The sequence below is a fragment of the Bactrocera neohumeralis genome, chromosome 2 (genome assembly GCF_024586455.1).
Source record: "Bactrocera neohumeralis isolate Rockhampton chromosome 2, APGP_CSIRO_Bneo_wtdbg2-racon-allhic-juicebox.fasta_v2, whole genome shotgun sequence".
Taxonomy (NCBI): Eukaryota; Metazoa; Arthropoda; class Insecta; order Diptera; family Tephritidae; genus Bactrocera; species Bactrocera neohumeralis.
In genome coordinates this window covers 33906861-33929416 of record NC_065919.1, presented here as the reverse complement: position 1 = coordinate 33929416, position 22556 = coordinate 33906861, and the positions used below count along the sequence as shown (strand labels likewise).

The 22556-nt window shown below is 38.4% G+C and overlaps 1 protein-coding gene across 1 annotated transcript; it reads left to right on the top strand.

Moving 5' to 3' along the window:
• The first annotated feature begins 7623 nt into the window (after positions 1-7623).
• Positions 7624-16735, top strand: LOC126764433 (splicing factor 3A subunit 1-like). The gene is made up of 2 exons (XM_050482117.1): positions 7624-7864; positions 16513-16735. The coding sequence occupies exons 1-2, from the start codon at positions 7772-7774 to the stop codon at positions 16654-16656; spliced, it is 237 nt and encodes a 78-aa protein (XP_050338074.1). The 5' UTR covers positions 7624-7771; the 3' UTR covers positions 16657-16735.
• The last annotated feature ends 5821 nt before the right edge of the window (positions 16736-22556 follow it).

Genomic DNA, 22556 nt, shown 5'->3' with positions numbered 1-22556 from the left:
GAAGAAGTGGCAGAAGGAAGCTGCATCCAGGCTTTTTTTAAAAATTGAAAATGGGCGTGGCGCCGCCCACTTATGGACCAAGAACCATATCTCAGGAACTGATAGACCGATTTCAATGAAATTCGGTATATAATGTTTTCTTAACACCCTGATGACATGTACGAAATATGGGTGAAATCGGTTCACAACCACGCCTTCTTCTAATATAAAGCTATTTTGAATTCCATCTGATGCCTTCTCTGTATAATACGAGTATAAACATTAGGAACCAATGATGATAGCGGAATAAAACTTTACAAAAATACGGTATTTGAAAAATATTTAAATGACGAATAATGAAATCTCGATTATCACTTTACCATGCGAGAGTATAAAATGTTCGGTGACACCCGAACTTAGCGCTTCCTTACTTGTTTTTAATCTCGGATTAACTAGAGAGGAATTTTGTTTGGTAAAGCTCGTTTCTTAATTACGAATTATCGAGTTAATCTCGTTAATGGAGATAATCTCGTTATATGTAAACATACTATTAGATAATTTTTAAAGAGATTTAAGCGAAAAAACAAAAAATCGATTGTTTGAAGCTTCTAAAGCAGGCTCCCCCCTTAAGAAAGATTTCGTATCAGAATTTATTGATCTTATAAAAAATGAATTGGGAACTTGGCAAACGAAAAGTAATAAATAAAACATAAAATTGAGAAAAATAAAAGTTTGAATAACTTATTAACGAAACACAAAGAAATAAATAAAAGTGCTACATTAGAAATAAATTCCAAGAAATGCTCCGCTTGCCTGTCGCACATGTTCACTGTGTGAAGAACGAACGCAAAATAGATTTGTATGTCGTGTATGGGCCCTTTAAGGCTAATAATTGTACCTAATTACATTTTATTTACATTAAATAATATAGTCTATTGCTGACCACCAAGGTGACAAATTTTCTTTTTTCTACTTCCTCTCCCAATTTAATTACACAGCCCAATTTCTCATTTAAATCATTGTTGTTTCGTCGCCCAACGTGGGGCTAGTGTTTTAAATTGACTTAGAAGTTTCGATTAAATTAAATAAAAGGTGTAATTTAATTTAGTAAAGAATTTTGTACCCGGCTATCTAACATATGTAAGTCTATCGTGATTCGTGCTCTTGGTGGTCATTATAAGGCTCGCGCATAATAATCATCATCATTATTGCTGGAGGATCGCATCGTTGTACAACTTAGTTGGACATTTCTTCGCCATAAGTTGCTGTTAGACCTAAATCAGTTACACACCGCTGCTCTGCACTGCTCAGAATTGAATGCCGTCGCTTCTGCCAATTCTGCCATCGTTGCTGTTCGCTGCCACTGCGAACGTTTGTCGTCTCTGCTGTCGCTACTACTACTCGCTACTCCTGTTCGCTGCTAAGCTATCAATATCGCTGATACGCTAATACGTCGCTTGTAGGTGATCAAGGATCACATTGCAACGCTGCCGCTGCACTTGCAATTCTTTCGTCGCTCTTATTTGGTCACACCATCTCTATCGCTTATTCGCATTTCGCTGCAGCTCCCAACATTCGTTTATACCCAAAGAACCATTCGAACGGGATTCTGGATTCAAAGCAATCTAATCGCAAGTATAAAACTATTTATATTATACTCATTCGTCGTTATATCGCAAACTTTATATCGTTTTCTAACAAACGTACAATTTATTTTTGGAATTTTTTCGTAAGTTGTTGAACATTTTAAACATGTCTTTGGAAGAGCTCAAACAACAACGGGCTAATATTAAGAAAAATATTTCTCGTATAAAAAACATTGTGGAGGCCTGTCTACGGCCAGGTTCTAAAATACTTTCAGCAGCCGAATACAAATGCCGACTTGGTATTCTGGAATCTTATTTCAAAAATGTGTTGTCTACACAGACGGAAATTGAAAGGATAGATCCTGAGGATTGCGGTCGCATAGATCTTGAGGAGCTGTATATAACCACAAAGTTAATTATTCAGTCTCAAGTTACAGAGGATTCCAACACCACACTCTCAGACACCACTTGCGTAATGCAGGCAGGATCGAAGCTGCCCAAACTCAAACTTCCTACATTCAACGGCAAGTACTCTGAATATCAAAACTTCATAACCTCCTTTCAGCAAATTATTGATCGAGAATATAGCTTATCTAACATAGAGAAATTTAATCATCACGCAACTGTCTCAATGGACCGGCATTAGAAACTATTGACGCTTTTCAAGTTTCCAATGAAAATTATTTGAAGGCATTAGAGAGACTCAAAACTCGATATGACAGCCCAACTCTCATATTTTTAGAAAATATTTCCTCTTTATTTGAGCTTTCGTCTATTTCTAAGCTTAATGTTGGTCAGTTGAGAAGTTTAATTGATAAGGCATGTGCAATTTACGGCTCGTTATTGTCATTGGGAACTGAAAGCCAAATTTCACAAACTATACTTATTTATTTAGTTTTACAGAAGGCAGGTGAAGAAACTAATCGCAAATGGAAGGAGTCTCTGGACTTTAAAACTTTGCCGAGCTGGGAAAATTGCACCCACATTTTGGAGAGACATTGCCAATATCTCGACTGAATTGATAACGCTCACACCGTTGGATTTGTACACCAAAGCACTACCAACACCCAAAAAGCAAAACCTTTATGTAAAGGCTATTCGTTTTCTTGTTCCAGCTCATGTTGTTCGGTGTGTTCCAGCAACTGTCATAAAATACACAACTGCGACCGTTTTAAAGCACTTAGTGTGTCGCAACGCTTTGACTATGCAAAAAAGATGGGGTTCTGTATTAAATGCTTATCAAGGGGACATCAGTTATCGAATTGCGTATCGACGCATAAGTGTAAGATTTGTTGTCGTCAACACCATACTTTGTTACATCGAAGGAATACGCCAGATTCGTCAAATTCTAATTCGAAATCTGCTGTTCGTACACACATGAACATATCGTCATCGTTTGACAACATCAACCTCGCCACAGCAAAGGTTCTAGTGCGCGACGTTTCCGGAAACTATCATCTTGGCCGAGCTTTGCTGGATTCTTGCTCACAAGTTAATTTCGTAACTGAAGAATTTTCACAAAAACTGATGCTTCCACGTAGCAAACACAACATAGAGATTGAAAGTATTGGTAAGTCCTCTACCAATATAAAGTATAAAACTTCTACAAATATTAAGTCGCAAGCAACAAGATTGGAGTTATCTCTCGATTTTTGCATTACTTTGCACAGCATCCAGACCCGAAATAAATACATACATATACTTGACATATTCCTCCAAACATTGTACTCGCTGATCATCAATTTAATAAATCGAGGAAAATTGATTTACTCTTGGGGACAGAGAGCTTCTTCAGTTTACTTTCTGTAGGACAAATTAAACTTTGTAATAATCTTCCGATTTTACAGAAAACGTTATTAGGATAGGTCGTTTCGGGACGATATCGAGCAAACACTAACGCGCTTAATGCCAAATGCTTGTTTGCTTGTGAGGAGTCTATAGATTTAAAATTGGAAAAACTGTGGCAAATTGAAAATATTGCAACAAAGCCGAATGTGTGGACACTTGAACAGCACAGCTGCGAAAGGTTATATAATGATACCGTTTCTCGAAGTCTTAACGGCAGGATCATAGTGAACATACAGTTCAAAGATGACCCTTCTTGTTTGGGTGAATCTTATATAGAACGCCGATTGCAACAGTCCCCTATGCTCGAGAAAGAATACGTAGCCTTCATGGATGAATATGAGAGTCTAGGCCACATGGAAGCATTGCCCAATCCAAAATTGGAGGAACCTCACTACTATATCCCTCATCACTGCGTTTTGAAACCAAATAGCCCTACAACGAAATTGAGACTTGTATTTGATGCATCTTGTCGAACAACTACGCAAAAATCGATAAATGGCATTCAAATGGTTGGACCTACAATTCAAAGCGAACTTGTAATCACCTTGCTTCGTTTTCGTTTACATCGCTTCGCTGCAGATATCATTAAAATGTATAGGCAGATACTAATCAATCAGGAACACCGAAGGTTCCAACACATTTTGTGGAGGAGTTCGCCTCAAAAGAATATTCAGACGTTTCAGCTCAAAACTGTCACCTACGGAATGGGAGCCCCACTCTATCTTGCTGTGCGTAGTCTACACTACCTCACGGATCAGTATGTGTCGATATTTGTCGTTGGGTCAGATGTCGTCAAGTCATCATTCTACGTCGACGATCTTCTGTGTGGAGCTGACTAACTTGCGGAGCTATCAAGGATAAAACATGAAGTAACAGAGTTGATAAAATTAGGTGGATTTGAGCTGTCAAAATGGCATTCCAACCACCAAGGTTTCAGAGTCGAACACACTGACAAGGATTTAAATCTTGATACTTCTGTCACTAGTGCTCTTGGCCTTAAATGGGATCAAATTAAAGATCATTTTATGTTCTCAATCATACCAAAGCAGCCAATAAATGGAACCACCACTAAAAGGACAATACTATCCATCGCCTCATCGCTCTTTGACCCGCTAGGACTACTAGCACCAGTAATCGTTACCGCTAAAATTCTACTTCAGGAGCTGTGGTTGCTGAAAATAGAATGGGATGAATCGGTCCCACAAAACATCGCTTCGGCATGACAAACATTTGTCAACAATCTCTCGGATTTACCTTCTGTTAGTATTCCAAGGTATTGTTTATCTGCTAACATGAAGTCTTTACAAATACATGGATTTTGTGATTCTTCGATACGTGCTTACGGCTGCGGAATATATACACGCATAGTTGACAATTTTGGTAATGTTAGCGTTCGCCTATTTACGGCAAAATCACGAGTGGCACCAACTAAACGACAGTCACTCCCAAAATTGGAACTCTGCGGTGCACAACTACTTGCTCGACTTTTTGAAAAAATTAAGTATACACTTTCTAATTACAATTTCGATACGTTTCTTTGGACAGATTCGCAAATTGTTCTTCATTGGCTTTAAATGCACTCGAGTACACTTTCAACCTTTGTTGGGAATAGAGTATCGGATATTCAGGATTTGACTGTGGATGCTTGTTGGAGACATGTGCCAACGAAAAGCAATCCAGCTGACATTGTTTCCAGAGGAAGCACACTATTGGAACTCACAACTTCAATTTGAATTAAACCAAGACCTGAGTTTCTATACGAAGATGAAAGAAAATGGCCTAATGGAAAAAGTAACGACGTTGACATGGAAATTGTTAATGCAGAAATGCGTAAATCAGTATTTAACATAATTATAAACAATAATTATCTTCTTGAAACGCTTGGCAGGTACAGTACTCATACTCGTGAAGTGCGGATTGTCTCATGGATGCTACGTTTTTACACTAGACTTAAAAAAGATAATACGAAAATGGTGGATGGACCACTTACTCCTGATGAACTACATCGCCCTTTGCTATGAATTGTTTGGAACGTTCAACAACAGCATTACGCTGCAGACATTCGATTGTTGCAGCGAGATAAAATGTCAAATGGCATACTACGAAATTTGATACCGTTCTTGGAAACAACTCAAGGATTTGAACTACTGAGGGTTGGAGGAAGACTTCCAGAAAGCCAGAAACATCCTATTCTACTACCAAGCAAATGTGGATTTGTTACGCGATATGTCCGATATCTACATATTAAAAACTAGACTTATTGTCCGATCATGTATTCATTGTGTGCGTTACAAACCGAAATTGCTTCAACATATGATGGGTAATCTTCCTGTTGAGCGGCTAACACCAACACGACCATTCTCTCGTTGCAGCGTCGATTTCTGAGGACCTGACAAATACCCTACAAAGCTTATGTTGCCATATTTGTTTGCTTCGCGACAAAGGCTGTCCACTTCGAAGTCATTTCTGACTTGTCTACGGATGAATTTTTGGCATCACTCAAACGAATGATTGGAAGAAGAGGTCTTCCATCAGATATTTATTCTGATAATGCAACTAATTTCGTCTGAGCTTGCAGAAAACTTTCAGAACAGAAAGCCTTTCTTTTCAAGAAGGAACCAAAGATGTCATCACAAATTATTGCGCTAATCAATTTATCAATTTTCATTTTATCCCTCCTAGGGCACCTTATTTTGGTGGCATTTGGGAGGCCGCAGTTAAATCAGCCAAAGGGCATTTGAATCGTAGCGTTATGAATACCAAGTTAACATACGGGGAACTCACTACAGCCTTGGTAGAAATAGAAGCAGTTCTAAATTCTCGGCCTCTATCACCACTTTCGTCTGACCCCAGCGACTACGAAGTTTTGACTCCAGGTCACTTCTTAACTGGTAGTGTGCTAAAGAGTCTTCCGGAGCGAGCAGTAGCTGACAACGTCAATCAAGTCAACGGATAGAATCAAATAACGGAAGTAAAACAAATATTTTGGAAAAGTTGGTCACACGACTATATGTATAAGCGATCTGCAAGCAAGAACAAAGTGGAACACTGACCATGGTAATGTTGGTAAGAACGCAATGGTTCTTATCCATGAGGACATGTACCACCGCAACGATGGCTAATTGGTCGTGTCATAGATGCTATCCCAGGAAAGGATGCACGAGTCAGAGTGGTTTATGTCCGAACTTCAAAGGGTGTAATTCGTCGCCCAATCCACAAAATTGCAGTTTTGCCTATTTGAAAGTCATCTAAACGGGGCCGGGATGTTGGGTCACCTAACGTTACATCCTATTTATTAGTTATTAAGTTATTGTAAGTTTAGTTACTCATATATAAGAGCACAGAATCAATTGTACTAACAAACTATACTAAGGTATTAAAAATTGTACGTGCATAATGCTCTCACATAACTCATTTGTATATACACACGTATGCATGTCTACATATATTCGCAACAACATAACAGCGAGAGTTTTTGTCACTCCTTTTGTGTGACTCTTTCGCATGTGCAAGCATATGGGCATCCATCGAAAATATTAGCATAAAGTGCTGAACACAATGAGCGCGACAGACTGCAAACGACATCTGTCAAATATTAAAATACACACGTTCTTATGGACACAGTTATTTTGACAGCTGCACGACTACACGACTGCAGGCCGACAGTTGTCGCTCTCGCTAACTTCAATATATTCTTATATTTGCCAACGGCAGTAGGACGACTGTAGAGTTGACAGTAGAGAGATGAGGTAGAGTGGTGATGCCACTAATATGTAAAATGTAAAATTATTCAAAGCTCTAACAAACTTGACGTTATTTTACAAATAAAAGCATAAAATAGCTATATTACATCATTTGTAATAACAATTGATAATTTTAAACAAAAATATTTACCAATTTACTTATTTTTTGCATGAAAAATTTCACTTTGAACAAAATATTAAAATTTCATTGAAGTGAAAGATATTAGTATGGCCACATCGAAATTGTGTACATACAAAATGGACGACTGTGTTGTTTTGTGTACATGCCGGCCATTGCTATGTCGCTGCTTTCATACAAATGTTCATGTAGTAGGATTCACGACACCATTTTCAGTTCACTGTCGTGGTGCTGCAGTCTGTCGCGCTCATTGTGTTCAGCACTTAAGCCTAATAATTGTACCTTATTACATTAAATAACATAGTCTATTGCTGATCACCAAGGTGACAAGTTTTCTATTTTCTATTTCATCTTCCAATTTAATTACACAGCCCAATTTCTCATTTAAATCATTGTTGTTTCGTTAAACTAACGCGGTTGGGAAAAAACTCTTTCTGATCCTACAAATAGCAACATTTACCTTATATAATTTTTGAATGTGTAAGAATGAGACGCTCATATTGACAATGAATCTGTTAAAAGTTGTCGCCATTGAATTGCCATTCGAAGAAAAATTTGAAGAGCGTCAGGTAAGTTTTTAATATTTTATTAATATTTTGTTAATGTTTATTAAGCTGGAATCGTTTTAGAACAAGAACAATCGAATATTTGGCAGAAAAAACATTAAAAATATTTGATATGTGTATTATTGAAATTTCCCGTACCCACATGTATATATCGTCACCTAAAATGCAAAATAACTTAAGAAAATTTTCGAAAATTTAGGATCGAGAAAGACCTCTTCGAGCCGTTCGATACCAAACGAGGTTTCAGACAAGGCGACTCCCTATCGTGCGACTTCTGCGACCTTCTTCTGGGGAAAATAGTTCGAGCTGCAGAACTAAATAGACAAGGTACCATCTTCTATAAGAGTGTACAGCTGATGGCGTATGCTGATGATATTGATATCATCGGCCTCAACACCCTCGCCGTTAGTTCTGCTTTCTCCAGGCTGGACAAGGAAGCACAGAAAATGGGTCTGGCAGTGAACGAGGGTAAGACGAAATATCTCCTGTCATCAAACAAACAGTCGTCGCACTCGCGGCTCGTATATACATACATATGTACATACATATGTATGTAAGTAAAAATGATTGTTTGTTTGTTAGTAACGCTAACGCTCGAGAACGGCGGAACCAATCTTCATGAAATCAGAAAGTGTTCGCTGTGGATCTGGAAAGGGTTAGATATAAAAAAACCATATACTTTTCATAAGGAAAAGTCGAAAAATTGGAAATTTCCAAAAAGTGACTTTTCATATAATTCCTTTTTGTTTTGTTTTTCAATATTTTGATTTGTAAATTATTTGAATCGTTCAATTTCGGTCGCTTGCTTTTTTATTCCGGCTCTTTAAAAGAATAATTATTGAAAATTATTCAGTGAAAACTCTTTATGTGTGTTTCAAACGAAGTGATCATATAAGAAATTATTTTAAAGAAAGTGCCGGCACTTCCAAAATCAAACATAGGTCGACGTACTCGAAATGTTCGGGGCGTGTTGTCACAAAGAGTATCACAAACTGCAGTGCGACGTCCACGAAATAGATTTGAAGAAGCTCATCATGCAAGAAATTCAGCAAGACCTACGCGAATACGACGTCGTGTTTTGGAAGATATGTTCCGTGCTGCATTTGATTACGACCCTTCAATCGACTATAATGTACATGGATATATTGGAATGATGGATGTTATATGCCCACATTGTGAAGCGGCTAAATTCTCGGGAGAAACGGCTGGAATGTGTTGCGCTAACGGGAAAGTAAAATTGCCGGAATTTGAACCGCCTCCTGAACCATTACAATCATTAATTTTTGAGACATCACCAGAATCGAAACATTTTTTAAATCATATACAAGAGTACAATTCGTCTTTTCAAATGACTTCTTTCGGCGCTACAAAAATTATAAGATATCAATTTATGCCGACATTTAAGGTGATTGCATGGAATATTTGATGGTTTTTTCAATGAATAGGGAAAAATTTATTCCTATAACATTGCATACATATTACAGATCCAAGGTCAAATTTATCACCTAGCGGGTTCATTGTTACCGCTCCCTGACGATAACCATCAATTTTTACAAATATATTTCATCGGAGATAAAAATCGTGAATTAAATCAACGCTGCACAATTGGTTCTCAATTAAAACTGGCTCATTTATCATTCGATGCCATAACTTTGCCAGCTTTGTCTTTCTTGAGCTTGAGAACCGTTTCTTAATATGCAGTCTACTAGGCTGAAAATCGATTGGACTCGATTGATTTCACTGATGCACAGCCCAAATTCAGTAGTATTTTTACGCCAAAAACCAATTCTTTCTTAACGCACGAAATGCTTTTTGATTCACTTATTTGTAAACTAACACAAGTTGCTTCACCAAAAATGCGATTATTCCTTAACTAATACTTATAATCTAACCAATAGAAATCATATAGATGGTATTAGTAGTACTACCTAAGTATGTATCAGCCCCAGTAAAACCGGGGCGGGTCCTCTAGTCATAAATATAATAAATATCAGGAATATATTAGGTCTACAATCAAATGAAAAAAAACAGTCGAAGTGTACGGTTGTGACAATTTAAAATTATAAGCGAAATATGTTTACATAGATTTTCAAAAAGACTGTGCGTCGTATAGTATATTTGATTAAAATCTTTTCATTATAAACCAATAAATTAATTTTATTTAACGAATTGTTTATACAAAAAACAACAAATCTCAGTGAAAGAATGGAAAGATCGTCAGAACACTTAAGCGAATTAGAGAAAATAAAGGAGAAAAGAAAAAAGGCTCTATATGAGAAGTTATAGAGCTAAGCAATCGAAGGAAGGCAGAGAGACTCGCTTAAAGCAAATGCGTCAGCATGCAGCAGAAAGCCGAGCCTCAGAACCAGAGGAAGTCAGAAAGGATCGTTTGCAGCAAATGCGTCAGCATGCAGCGGAAAGCCGAGAATTAGAACCAAAGCAAGCCAGAGAGGCTCGTTTGCAGCAAATGCGTCAGCATGCAGCGGAAAGCCGAGCTTCAGAACCAGAGCAAGGCAGAGAGGCTCGTTTGCAGCAAATGCGTCAGCATGCAGCGGAAAGCCGAGCCTCAGAATCAGAATAAGCCAGAGAGGCTCGTTTGATGCAAATGCAGAAACAAAATGAAGAGGTCCGAAGGTTACGTAAAGCCAGTATAACGAGCTTTAGGCAGGCAATTAACTCGTTTTGCGATGCGATGTGTGAAGTTTGTACTAAACGATGAAATAAACATCAAATTTTTAAGTGGATTGTACGAGTAGATGCTATAGCAAACACATATTTGCCTAATGAATTAAAGCAAAAAAAAAAATGTTTGGTTGTTTGCAATCGTTGCAAAAACCCATTTGAATTCAATGAAAAATATTCCACCATCTAAATCTTATTGGAACAATCTAGATCCAGGCTTTATTCCAGACGTGATTTCGGAATTATCTCAAGCCGAGCAAAGGCTGATTTCACGTATTATTCCATTTGTTAAAATTATAAAATTAAGCGGTGTATTTGGGCAATATAGTTTTCGAGGTCAAGCAGTATTGTTTGCTCAGGATGTTTTCGAAGTTACGAAAATCTTCCGAACATGTTACCAAGAACCACTAATAATAATGACGTCACTATCGATCAAAACGTCATAATGAATGAAGAGGATATTATTAGAGTAGAAAAAGCTCCACTAGAGGTTATGAATGAAATCAATGATGAACTTAACAATAAAACTAGTGCTTATACAAGAATATGTGATTTTTCGAGAATTGTGCGTGCTTCATGGCACCAAGGAAACGAGCTCATATTCACATCAGGATTTGCAGGTGTACAATGCTGTGAGATGGCATTGTCTAACATCCTAAAAGCCAGTATTCTTGCACCTCAACAGTGGTTTACAAACACCCTCAACCTGAATGTGATAACGGGTGACCAAATCTACAGCAATATAAGATTTCAAACGGAGCGAAATTTAATGGCCTATCGTATTGAAGACGATGGATACCTACTGGTGCGAAATTTCCACGCAATAAAAGATGTTTTAGTCGCATTCGGCAAACGGTTTCAGATCACTTTTGCCGATGAACCAAGCATATATGGAAGCTTGAGCGACAAGAATAATGAAACAAACTTCGGACGTACCCTTCGTCAATAGACAATCATTCGGAGTGATGTAATATGATAAGAAATATTACTTCACTAACTCACATTCTTGTGGTCAAAAGGGATCTAGAGCAAAGGGTAACAATGGAAAAGCCTGCATTATCGAATGCGACAATTTAGACGAGTTTGTGAGGATTTGTAAACGTACAAAAGGCAGCAAAAATGTGCAGTATACTCTTGATTACGTTGATGTTGTATATGAAACAGATGAGCCTGATGAGATAGAAATACAGCAGAGTATTGAGATAGTAACGGCTGCGTCTGAAATGATTACTTCTCAACATGAACTACCTAATCATTTAATTCCACTGCAGACATCTTTGATGGCGCCGATTGATGTAATGCAACCCAATGTGGAAGATGAACTACAGGTTTCACGAAACCTTAACGAAATTAACCGCAAAACGAAAGACAACATCGTTAATATCGGACATGAACTGAAAGCAGAAGAATTTGCCTGGTACTTCTTGTTTCCTTACGGAAAAAACGGGTTCAAAGAACAAAGGCCGGTAAATATTACAGCGTTAGACTACTGTCAGTTTAGAATTTTGGGAAGTGACACAAGATTTCAACGTAACGACTATCTATTTTATGCCTTATCCTTCTTTGAATATTATAGAATAAAAAGCACTATATCTGCATACGGCAAAAAAATTGGTAATCAAGAAGGAGCAATAGAAGATGTCCATATTTATGTAAAAAATTTAAGAGGTTCGGCAGCTTATTGGAGATCAGCTCTGAATGAACTATTAGCTCAAATCAGATGTTTAGGACCTCCAACATACTTTGTAACATTTAGCTCAAATGATCTCAACTGGCTAGACCAACGAAAGGCTTTGTTAATAGCCGATGATAGGACTGATGTTGATCCCAGTACTCTCGATATTTATGAGACCCAAAGACTTATCGAGAAGTATCCAGTAATTTTGAGTCGACATTTCATGTTAAGAGTAAATGCTCTAATGAAATTTATAAAAAATAATGATTATGTGTTTGGCGGAAAAGTGAAGGATCATTGGTGGCGCATTGAATTCCAGAATCGGGGCAGTCCTCACCTTCATATGGTGATTTGGATCGAAAATCATCCCGAGTTTGACTCAGAAGAAGGGAAACTTCTTCTGGATCGTAATTGTTGCTGTAGAATCCCTCCAGAAGAAGAAGACCCAGAGCTTCATGAATTAGTTAAAAAATGTCAAATTCATCGGCATACACAAACTTGTTCAAAAAATAATACTTCTATAAGATGCCGATTCAACTTTCCACGCCAAGAATGTGACGAGACACGAATTGTGTCACATTCTTCAGATGATTTTCTTCGTAACGGAGGTAGAATTTGTTTACTTAAGCGTCGAAAGGAAGATGCTTGGGTAAATAATTACCACCCAGAGTTGCTAAGACTGTGGGCAGGCAACATGGATATTCAGCCATGCGGATCAAACGAAGCGATAGCGTACTATATAGCAAAGTACCTATCGAAAGCAGAACCTGCAGGTATAGATTCTGGAATTGCGCAGGCAATACAGCAAATTCAACGCGAAGAAACTGATCTTTCACGCAAACTGTTCAGCATATGTATGAAGATTCTTCATGAACGACAAGTATCAGCTGCAGAATGTGCATATAGACTTTGTCATATCCCATTACGGGACAGTTCTCGAAGCTGCATTTTTCTGAACACAAGAAAGGCAGAACAGCGTTACAGAGTATTGCAATTCGACAGAAACGGGCACGCAACTGGTTATTATAGTAATATCTTTGAAAGATATCAAAAACGTCCGTTACAATCTCCCGATTACGATTTTGTAAACATGAGCCTTACAGAGTTTGCAATGTTGTTTGAACCATTCTATCCGAAAAAAGTAAGCGAAACTGAGGAAAGTGTTGATCACGACGCGTATGAAGAATTTCGTAACACACGTCGTCCACTCATTACGCTATTAGATAAGAGCAAAATGGTTGTGAGAAAGGTTCCCGCAGTTGTTAGGGTGCCATATTTTATAGCAACATCAGATCCCGACAACTTTTTCTATAGCTTACTTCTTCAATATATGCCTTATCGTTTGGAAACTGAATTACTTGAAGGTTTCGATAATGCAAAAGAGGCGTTTTTACATCGAGAGAATCGTTTGAAGGAAATGAGCAGGTATATGCGCCAATTTCGAGAGCGTGACCAACAGCTTGAAAATGCATTCAATCAGATACATGCATTTGAAATTTTAGAACAGCCAGAGATCAGAAATGAGCAATGATCAATTTCATAGAGCACATCACGCTATGAATATTGATCAAAAACAATTGTTTACTGTCATTACAGAGAGTATTAAAAATCAACTTAATGGTGATATTAAACGAGAGAAAATTTTCGTCACAGGTGGAGCAGGCACCGGAAAAACTTTTCTCTTTAATGTATTGAAAAACCAAGTTAACCGATGTTATGGAAAATTGGTCGTGAAAGTTGGTGCTCTTACTGGAGTTGCAGCACGGTTGGTCGGAGGTTCTACACTACACAGCCTGTTGAAACTACCAGTACAAAAAGATGGCGTCATCATTAACATGCCACTTCTTACAGGAAATTATTTAAGAGGGATGCGCCAGTTATGGCAAAACGTTGAGTTTCTGTTCATAGACGAAATTTCTATGGTGCCTTATGAAATGCTTTGCATGATCGACTCTCGTTTGCGCCAACTAAAGAGACAGGACGCTTGTTTTGGAGGTATAAATGTCTTACTCTTTGGTGATTTAATGCAGTTACCACCTGTCCGAGGACATCAAGTATTTCAACAGCCAGAACATATGAAACCCGCTACACATTTGTGGCGACAATTCCGCCTGGTTGAACTCCAACAAAACATGCGTCAACAAGAAGATACGACATTTATAGATGTGCTTAATGCTTTAAGAGTTGGAAAGTTGACGTCGAAGCATCTTGAAGTTCTTCTTGAAAAAGTGTCAACAGATACCACTGAAGAATTCTCAATTGAGAAAGCTTTAAGGATTTACCCTACTAACGACCAAGTTGTTATACATAATGAAAAAGTTCTGAAGAGCTTTCAAGATAAAGGGACTGTTATTTATACGATTAAAGCACAAGACCAACTCATTGACGCTACACGAAATTTAGGTAATAAGGACTTAAATACTGTAATACCGAATGACATCAATAAAACAGGAGGTCTTCCTAATGTATTAAAAATATTCGTTGGAGCAAAAGTGATGTTAAGGTCGAATATTGACGTGTCAAAAGGTTTAGTGAATGGTAATATGGGGTTTGTTACAGAAATTATCTGGCCAAATTTTCGCAGCAACCAAGTATATGCAGAAGACATCCCGTCAGTACGTATTAATTTCGGCTCAGATGATGAACACGTAATTAAGCCAATATCGATACAATTTCCAGCAAAATACAGCTATGGAATCGCTGAGAGACGAATGTTGCCAATAATACTGAGTTGGGCGTCGACCGTTCATAAGATGCAAGGTTGTACAGTAGATCATGCAGTAATTTATCTGGGTTCTCGACTGTTTGCTGCTGGACAAGCTTATGTAGCACTTAGTCGTTGTAGATCTTTGGACGGAATTCGAATTGAAGAACTAGACTGTTCAAAGTTGACAGGTAAAACCCCCTGTAACAGGAAGCTTTAGAAGAAATGATTCGATTAATAAATAATAATTCGTAAAGTCGTCAATAGAACTTGGTCGCAAATAATATAATATAACAATTAGTCAATGAAATGTTACGAGTAGATATTAAATGCTGTCTAATTATCGATTTACTTAACCAATACTACATGTCATAGTTCATATTTTAACAAATTTAGGATTTCTCACATCAAACTAAAAAATTAAAAATAATATAGTTTATAAAAACTAAAAAACACGCTTTTAAAGCATATCCAACTAAAAAGTGAAAAATAATTCTTTGTATAAACTAACAATAATAATGAAGGAAAAATTCCTGTATTATTGTGAGAAAAGCGTGGGGTGCTTTGTGACATAGTACATATTTTTTATTATTATTATTTATTATTATTTCATATATCGAGCATTCCACGCTTTTCTCACAATAATACAGAAATTTTTCCTTCATTATTTATTGGTAGTTTATACAAAGAATTATTTTTCACTTTTTAGTTTGATATGCTTTAAAAGCGTGTTTTTTAGTTTTTTTAAACTATATTTATTTTATTCCCAAATCGATTTCAATGGTGGTCCCTTGCTATTGAAATAATCATGTAACTTCATTCAAAATACATATACTTTATCGTTGTTTTTGAACCCTTTGCTTTATAAGAATTTTCGGTCCTCCAGAGACCATAAACGTCAACTATATTTTGTTTAATAGGCCTAATTCGTATGAAAAAGTTTTTAAAATCAAGTAAATAGTTTACGATAAGTCTGATTTTGTTCAATAATGTCTTCCCTTAAATTATATAAAATGGTTTTGTCAGGTTTAAAGGATCAGGGGGAACGATTATATAAATATAAGTATATTCAAAAATGTCTTTAGGTCTTTTTCAGGTTTAAGGGAATAGGGGAAGTATGTATCCGATTTTATCCATTTTTGCATCAGGTCACATTACATCCAGAAAAAGCAGTCATAGACTTTTAGTTCACTTATGTACATATGTATTTGGTAGCAAAGGGCATGAAAATATATGAACCGATTTTTGCTATTTTTGGAGGTGAGACGACAGGGCTTTAAGGCACTATTTTTGTTCTGATGTCCTGGAAGTGAAAGAATTTAAAATTGTGTTATATGGGAAGTAGGCGTGATTATTACTATTTCCCCCATTTTCACACTGTAGCATCAGAATGTTATGATTATATGATGCACCAAATATGGTTGAAATTTGTGTGGGATAAGTTATAGCACTTAATAATTTTTCGCTTAAACGCATCCGTCGAAAGCATCATATACCTATAACATAGATTTAATTTTATATTGCTCAATCGAGTTTTCTTGTGATTATCTTAAATATTTGTGTATTTTTTTTTTGTGTCTTTCATTTCAGGGAATGTTCTTCAAGGATAGTAATACTATGGCGTTCTATAATCTACTTAGTGGTGCCACTATACATCTACAAATCAAAGAACGTCGTGGACGTAAAAATAAATGTTTAAAATATTACTTTCAAATGCCACGTGGTGGACACTGAAAAATTTCTACTAAAATTATTTACTTTACTTTAAGCGGTAATAAATAAATATAGTATGCGTGACACTATAAATATAAAACCATGTTGTATATATATCTGGGTGGATAAGTAACCGAAATGTCAAATTTCTGAAATTTAGTTGCACATTTGCTGGACTGTATCCTTTTGCATGCAAAAATTAAGCAATTCTTTAATCATGTTAAACACTTGTTACAAAAAAACAACTTACATAACAAGTAACATCCCAGTAAAATTTAACAAACATGCAAAGTAATTCAAAGTAATCACTTTAATAATGTAAAATTTTGCATATCTTCTTCTTAATTGGCGTAGACACCGCTTACGCGATTATAGCCGAGTTAACAACAGCGCGCCAGTCGTTTCTGCTTTTCGCTATGTGGCGCCAATTGGATATTCCAAGCGAAGGCAGGTCCTTCTCCACTTGGTCCTTCCAACGGAGTGGAGGTCTTCCTCTTCCCCTGCTTCCCCCGGCGGGTACTGCGTCGAATACTTTCCGAGCCGGAGTGTTTTCGTTCATCCGGACAACATGACTTAACTAGCGTAGCAGCTTTCTTATAATTCGCTGAACTATGTCGTTGTATATCTCGTACAGCTCATCGTTCCATCGAATGCGATATTCACCGTGGCCAATGCGCAAAGGACCATAAATCTTTCGCAGAATTTTTCTCTCGAAAACTCGTAACGTCGACTCATCGGTTGCTGTCATCGCCCAAGCCTCTGCACCATATAGCAGGACGGGAATTATGAGCGAATTATAGAGTTAAGCTTTTGTTCGTCGAGAGAGGACTTTACTTTTCAATTGCCTACTCAGTCCGAAGTAGCACCTGTTGGCAAGAGCAATCCTGCGTTGGATTTCTTGGCTGACATTGTTGGTGGTGTTTACGCCGGTTCTAAGATAGACGAAATTATCTACAACTTTGAAGTTAGACTGTCAACAGTGACGTGAGAGCCAAGTCGCGAGTGCGACGACTGTTTGTTTGATGACAGGAGATATTTCGTTTTGCCCTCGTTCACTGCCAGACCCATTTTCTGTGCTTCCTTGTCCAGCCTGGAGAAAGCAGAACTAACGGCGCGGGTGTTGAGGCCGATGATATCAATATCATCGGCATACGCCAGCAGCTGTACACTCTTATAGAAGATGGTACCTTCTCTATTTAGTTCTGCAGCTGGAACTATTTTCTCCAGAAGTAGGTTGAAGAAGTCGCACGATAGGGAGTCGCCTTGTATGAAACCTCGTTTGGTATCGAACGGCTCGGAGAGGTCCTTCCCGATCCTGACGGAGCTTTTGGTGTTACTCAACGTCAGTTTACACAGCCGTATTAGTTTTGCGGGGATACCAAATTCAGACATCGCGGCATAAAGGCAGATCCTTTTCGTGCTGTCGAAAGCAGCTTTGAAATCGACGAAGAGGTGGTGTGTGTCGATTCTCCTTTCACGGGTCTTTTCCCACGATTTAGCGTATGGTGAATATCTGGTCGGTTGTTGATTTTCCAGGTCTAAAGCCACACTGATAAGGTCCAATCAGTTTGTTGACGGTGGGCTTTAATCATTCACACAATACGCTCGATAGAACCTTATCTGCGATGTTGAGGAGGCTAATCCCACGCTAGTTGGCGCAGATTGTGGGGTCTCATTTTTTATGGATTGGGCAGAGCACACTTAAATTCCAATCGTTTGGCACGCTTTCGTCTGACCATATTTTACGAAGAAGCTGATGCATGTTCCTATCAGTTCTTCGCCGCCGTGTTTGAATAGCTCGGCCGGCAATCCATCGGCCCCCGCCGCTTTGTTGTTCTTCAAGCGGGTAATTGCTATTCGAACTTCTTCATGGTCAGGCAATGGAACGTCTGCTTCATCGTTATCGATTGGGGAATCGGGTTCGCCTTCTCCTGGCGTTGTGCGTTCACTGCCATTCAGCAGGCTGGAGATGTGTTTCATCCATAATTTAAGTATGTTCTGGGCATCGGTGACTAGATCACCTTTGGGGGTTCTACAAGAGTATGCTCCGGTCTTGAAACCTTCTGTAAGCCGCCGCATTTTTTCGTAGAATTTTCGAGCATTACCCCTGTCGGTCAGCTTATCAAGCTCTTCAGACTCACGCATTTCGGCCTCTTTCTTTTTCTGTCTGAAAATGCGTCTCGCTTCCCACTGTTCCCTTATACCGAGTTGTTGACGTGTGCTCTCAGAGAGCAGGAGTGCAAGCCGACTAGCAAATCGTTCGGCTGTCTGTTCTGATTGCAGTTTCTCGACGTCGAACCTTCCTTGTGTTTGTTGGCGTGCGTTTTGTGCTGAACAGAGGCGGGTGCGAATCTTGGCTGCAACAAGATAGTGGTCCGAGTCGATGTTAGGACCTCGAAGCGCACGCACATCTAAAACACTGGAGACGTGTCTTCCGTCGTCACAACATGATCGATCTGGTTGGTAGTTTTTCGATCCGGAGACAGCCAAGTAGCTTGATGTATCTTCTTATGCTTATGGAATCTAGTACTACAGAAAACCATATTTCGGGCCCTGCAGAAGTCGATCAGCCTCAACCCATTTAGGGATGTTTCCTTGTGGAGGCTGAATTTACCGACCGTAGTGCCGAAGATACCTGCTTTGCCCACCCTGGCGGTAAAGTCGCCAAGCACGATTTTGACATCGTGGCGGGGGCAGCTCTCATAAGTGCGCTCCAAGCACTCATAAAAGGCATCTTTGGTCACATCGTCCTTCCATTCCGTCGGGGCGTGGGCGCAAATCAGCGATATGTTGAAGAAGCTCGCTTTGATGCGGATTGTGGCTAGACGTTCATTGACCGGAGTGAATGATAGTACTTGGCGAAGGAGTCTCTCTCCCACCACGAAACTTGCACTCCTTTATATGGCCACTGTAATAAATGCCACAAGGACCTACTCGTCTCTGTCCTTGTCCTGTCCATCGCATTTCTTGGACGGTGGTGATGTCAGCCTTTATTTTTACGAGGACATCAACCAGCTGGGCAGCGACACCTTACCAATTAAGGGGCCGGACATTCCAGGTGCATGCCCTCAAATCGTAGTCCTTATTTCGTTTGCCATGGTCGTCATCAAAAGCGGGGTCTCTCATCCGAGGCAGTCGATTTTTTTTCATTGGTACTGTTTTTTACGTGGAGGGTCCCAAAACCAGCGCACAACCCCATGTAGGGGATATTTCGCCTTCTCACTTTAGCTCACCTTCAAACGGATGTTCTTAGGCTACCCGGAGGATACTTGGTCAAAAACCGGAATTCGTGAGCTGCTTGGGTCATATGTTAAAAAATCGTTTCGGGCCACTCCCAAGTGAATGGGGATAAGAGAACTTTCCTCACTTGCGTGAACTTCTACATATGACTCCATCCTCCTTCGCGATTATTATTTTCCAAAAATGACGAAGTTGGTCAATAAAATAATAACAAATTGCAAGATATGCACTAAAAAATGAATATTTTGACGTAAAATTTAGCATAGATGTCACTAACAGTTCTACCAACTTACAGAAAAAAATTTACCGATTCCTTCAACACGCGAAGTATAAATGTATATGACCCAATAAAAGGATTTAAGCTTGTTAGCTGTCAATCAATAAATGTTTTTTAACATTTTTCATTGAAAATTAATACTACTCTCTGCTTCTTAACTGTCGTATACACCGCTTGCGTGATTATAGCCGAGTTAACAACAGCGCGCCAGTCGTTTCTTCTTTTCGCTACGTGGCGCCAATTGGATATTCCAAGCGAAGCCAGGTCCTTCTCCACTTAGTCCTTCCAACGGAGTGGGGGTCTTCCTCTTCCTCTGCTTCCCCCGGCGGGTACTGCGTCGAATACTTTCCGAGCCGGAGTGTTTTCGTCCATCCGGACAACATGACCTAGCCACTACTATGCTTCTTATTAAAGAACGTTTCATCAAATATATTAAAATTTCACAAATTTATTTGATTTTCCTTGTCGACATTGTATACGCACCACTCTACTACACAGTTGCTCAAATGGTCAAGTGGAAGTGGTCAGCACACTTGAAGACATAGCCCGAGCGTTTCGCCTACAACAAATATCTTACGATACAGTCGGTAGCAATCGCGTACAATCGTTCTATACATTCGGACACAGACCAAACACCCATCAACATAATACATGCAGCGTCCAGCAAACATAGGCAGGCCATCAAAAGTAAATGTTTAAAAGCCCAGCACGATACATTCAAAGATCCAACCTGATAGACAGAACAGGGTATTTGAGGTTGGCGAAAAAGTTGTTTGTAAAAAATAATAGCACTTTGCAAAGAAGAAACAATTCATGCAGACCTGGGAACGTCTGTTCTCATTAGAGAGAGGCGTTCCCTCAAAGTTGCTTTCAAGTAGGAAGGAAGGTAAGGGTTGCTTTCAAGTAAAAATTTCACAATCTAAAATAGCATTTTAATAGTTTAAGCGCAGAAAGATTTTCATTCTTCCTTTCTTTTATTTTTACAGAATTGAGCTTGAAAACATATTAGTATTAGGGGTAGTACATGGTCAGATTATCGACTACTCCCACTCCAACTATATTCTCTTAATTGACGAAAAGGTACTGGTAACGTGATTATTTAAGACATTCAACTAATTTAAAAGACCTTGCTAACATAGCAGAGGAAACGGTGAAATCAACCAAATTATTCGCTCAGTTGCACATGCGAAAACTGCAATTCTAACAGAACATATTAGAAATTTATTGTCCCTACTAAAAGTGCATCACAGAATGGCAAGAAGTTTAGACTTCTTGGGCTCAGCACTCAAGGTAAGAGCATGCACGCCTGATGCCTCTGATTTTGAAAAAGTAAGATGGATCAAATTTAATTGATGCAAACAATAAGCAAGTAGTTATTAATACACAAACACAGACACAAATGAATAAACTTACTGACACGGTGAACGAAATAGCTAAAGCTGTGGTCAAGCTCATCTGTAAACGGGACACATCTCGTCGTAAGAATTGCACTTTCTTTTTATTAAATATATTATAAGAATGGTACAATGCATTTTGTATCAATTACAGTTCAATAATATTTTTCAGTTCACTTTGTATTTTGTATTTTTATACTCTCGCAACAAAGTTGCTAAGGAGAGTATTATAGTTTTGTTCACATAACGGTTATTTGTAAGTCCTAAAACTAAAAGAGTCAGATATAGGGTTATATATACCAAAGTGATCAGGGTGACGAGTAGAGTTGAAATCCGGATGTCTGTCTGTCCGTCCGTCCTTCCGTGCAAGCTGTAACTTGAGTAAAAATTGAGATATCATAATGAAACTTGGTACACGTATTTTTTGGCTCCATAAGAAGGTTAAGTTCGAAGATGGGCAAAATCGGCCAACTGCCACGCCCACAAAATGGCGAAAACCGAAAACCTATAAAGTGTCATCACTAAGCCATAAATAAAGATATTAAAGTGAAATTTGGCACAAAGGATTGCATTAGGGAGGGGCATATTTGGACGTAATTTTTTTGGAAAAGTGGGCGTGGCCCCGCCCCCTACTAAGTTTTTGTACATATCTCGGAAACTACTATAGCTATGTCAACCAAACTCTATAGAGTCGTTTCTTTCAGGCATTTCCATATACAGTTCAAAAAAGGAATAAATCGGATAATAACCACGCCCACCTCCCATACAAAGGTTATGTTGAAAACCACTAAAAGTGCGTTAACCGACTAACAAAAAACGTCAGAAATACTAAATTTTACGAAAGAAATGGCAGAAGGAAGCTGCACCCAGGCTTCTTTTAAAAATTGAAAATGGGCGTGGCGTCGCCCACTTATGGACCAAAAATCATATCTCAGGAACTACACATCTAATTAATTTTACAGCAAAATAAAAAAATATGTAAATGACGGATAATGAAATCTTGATTATCA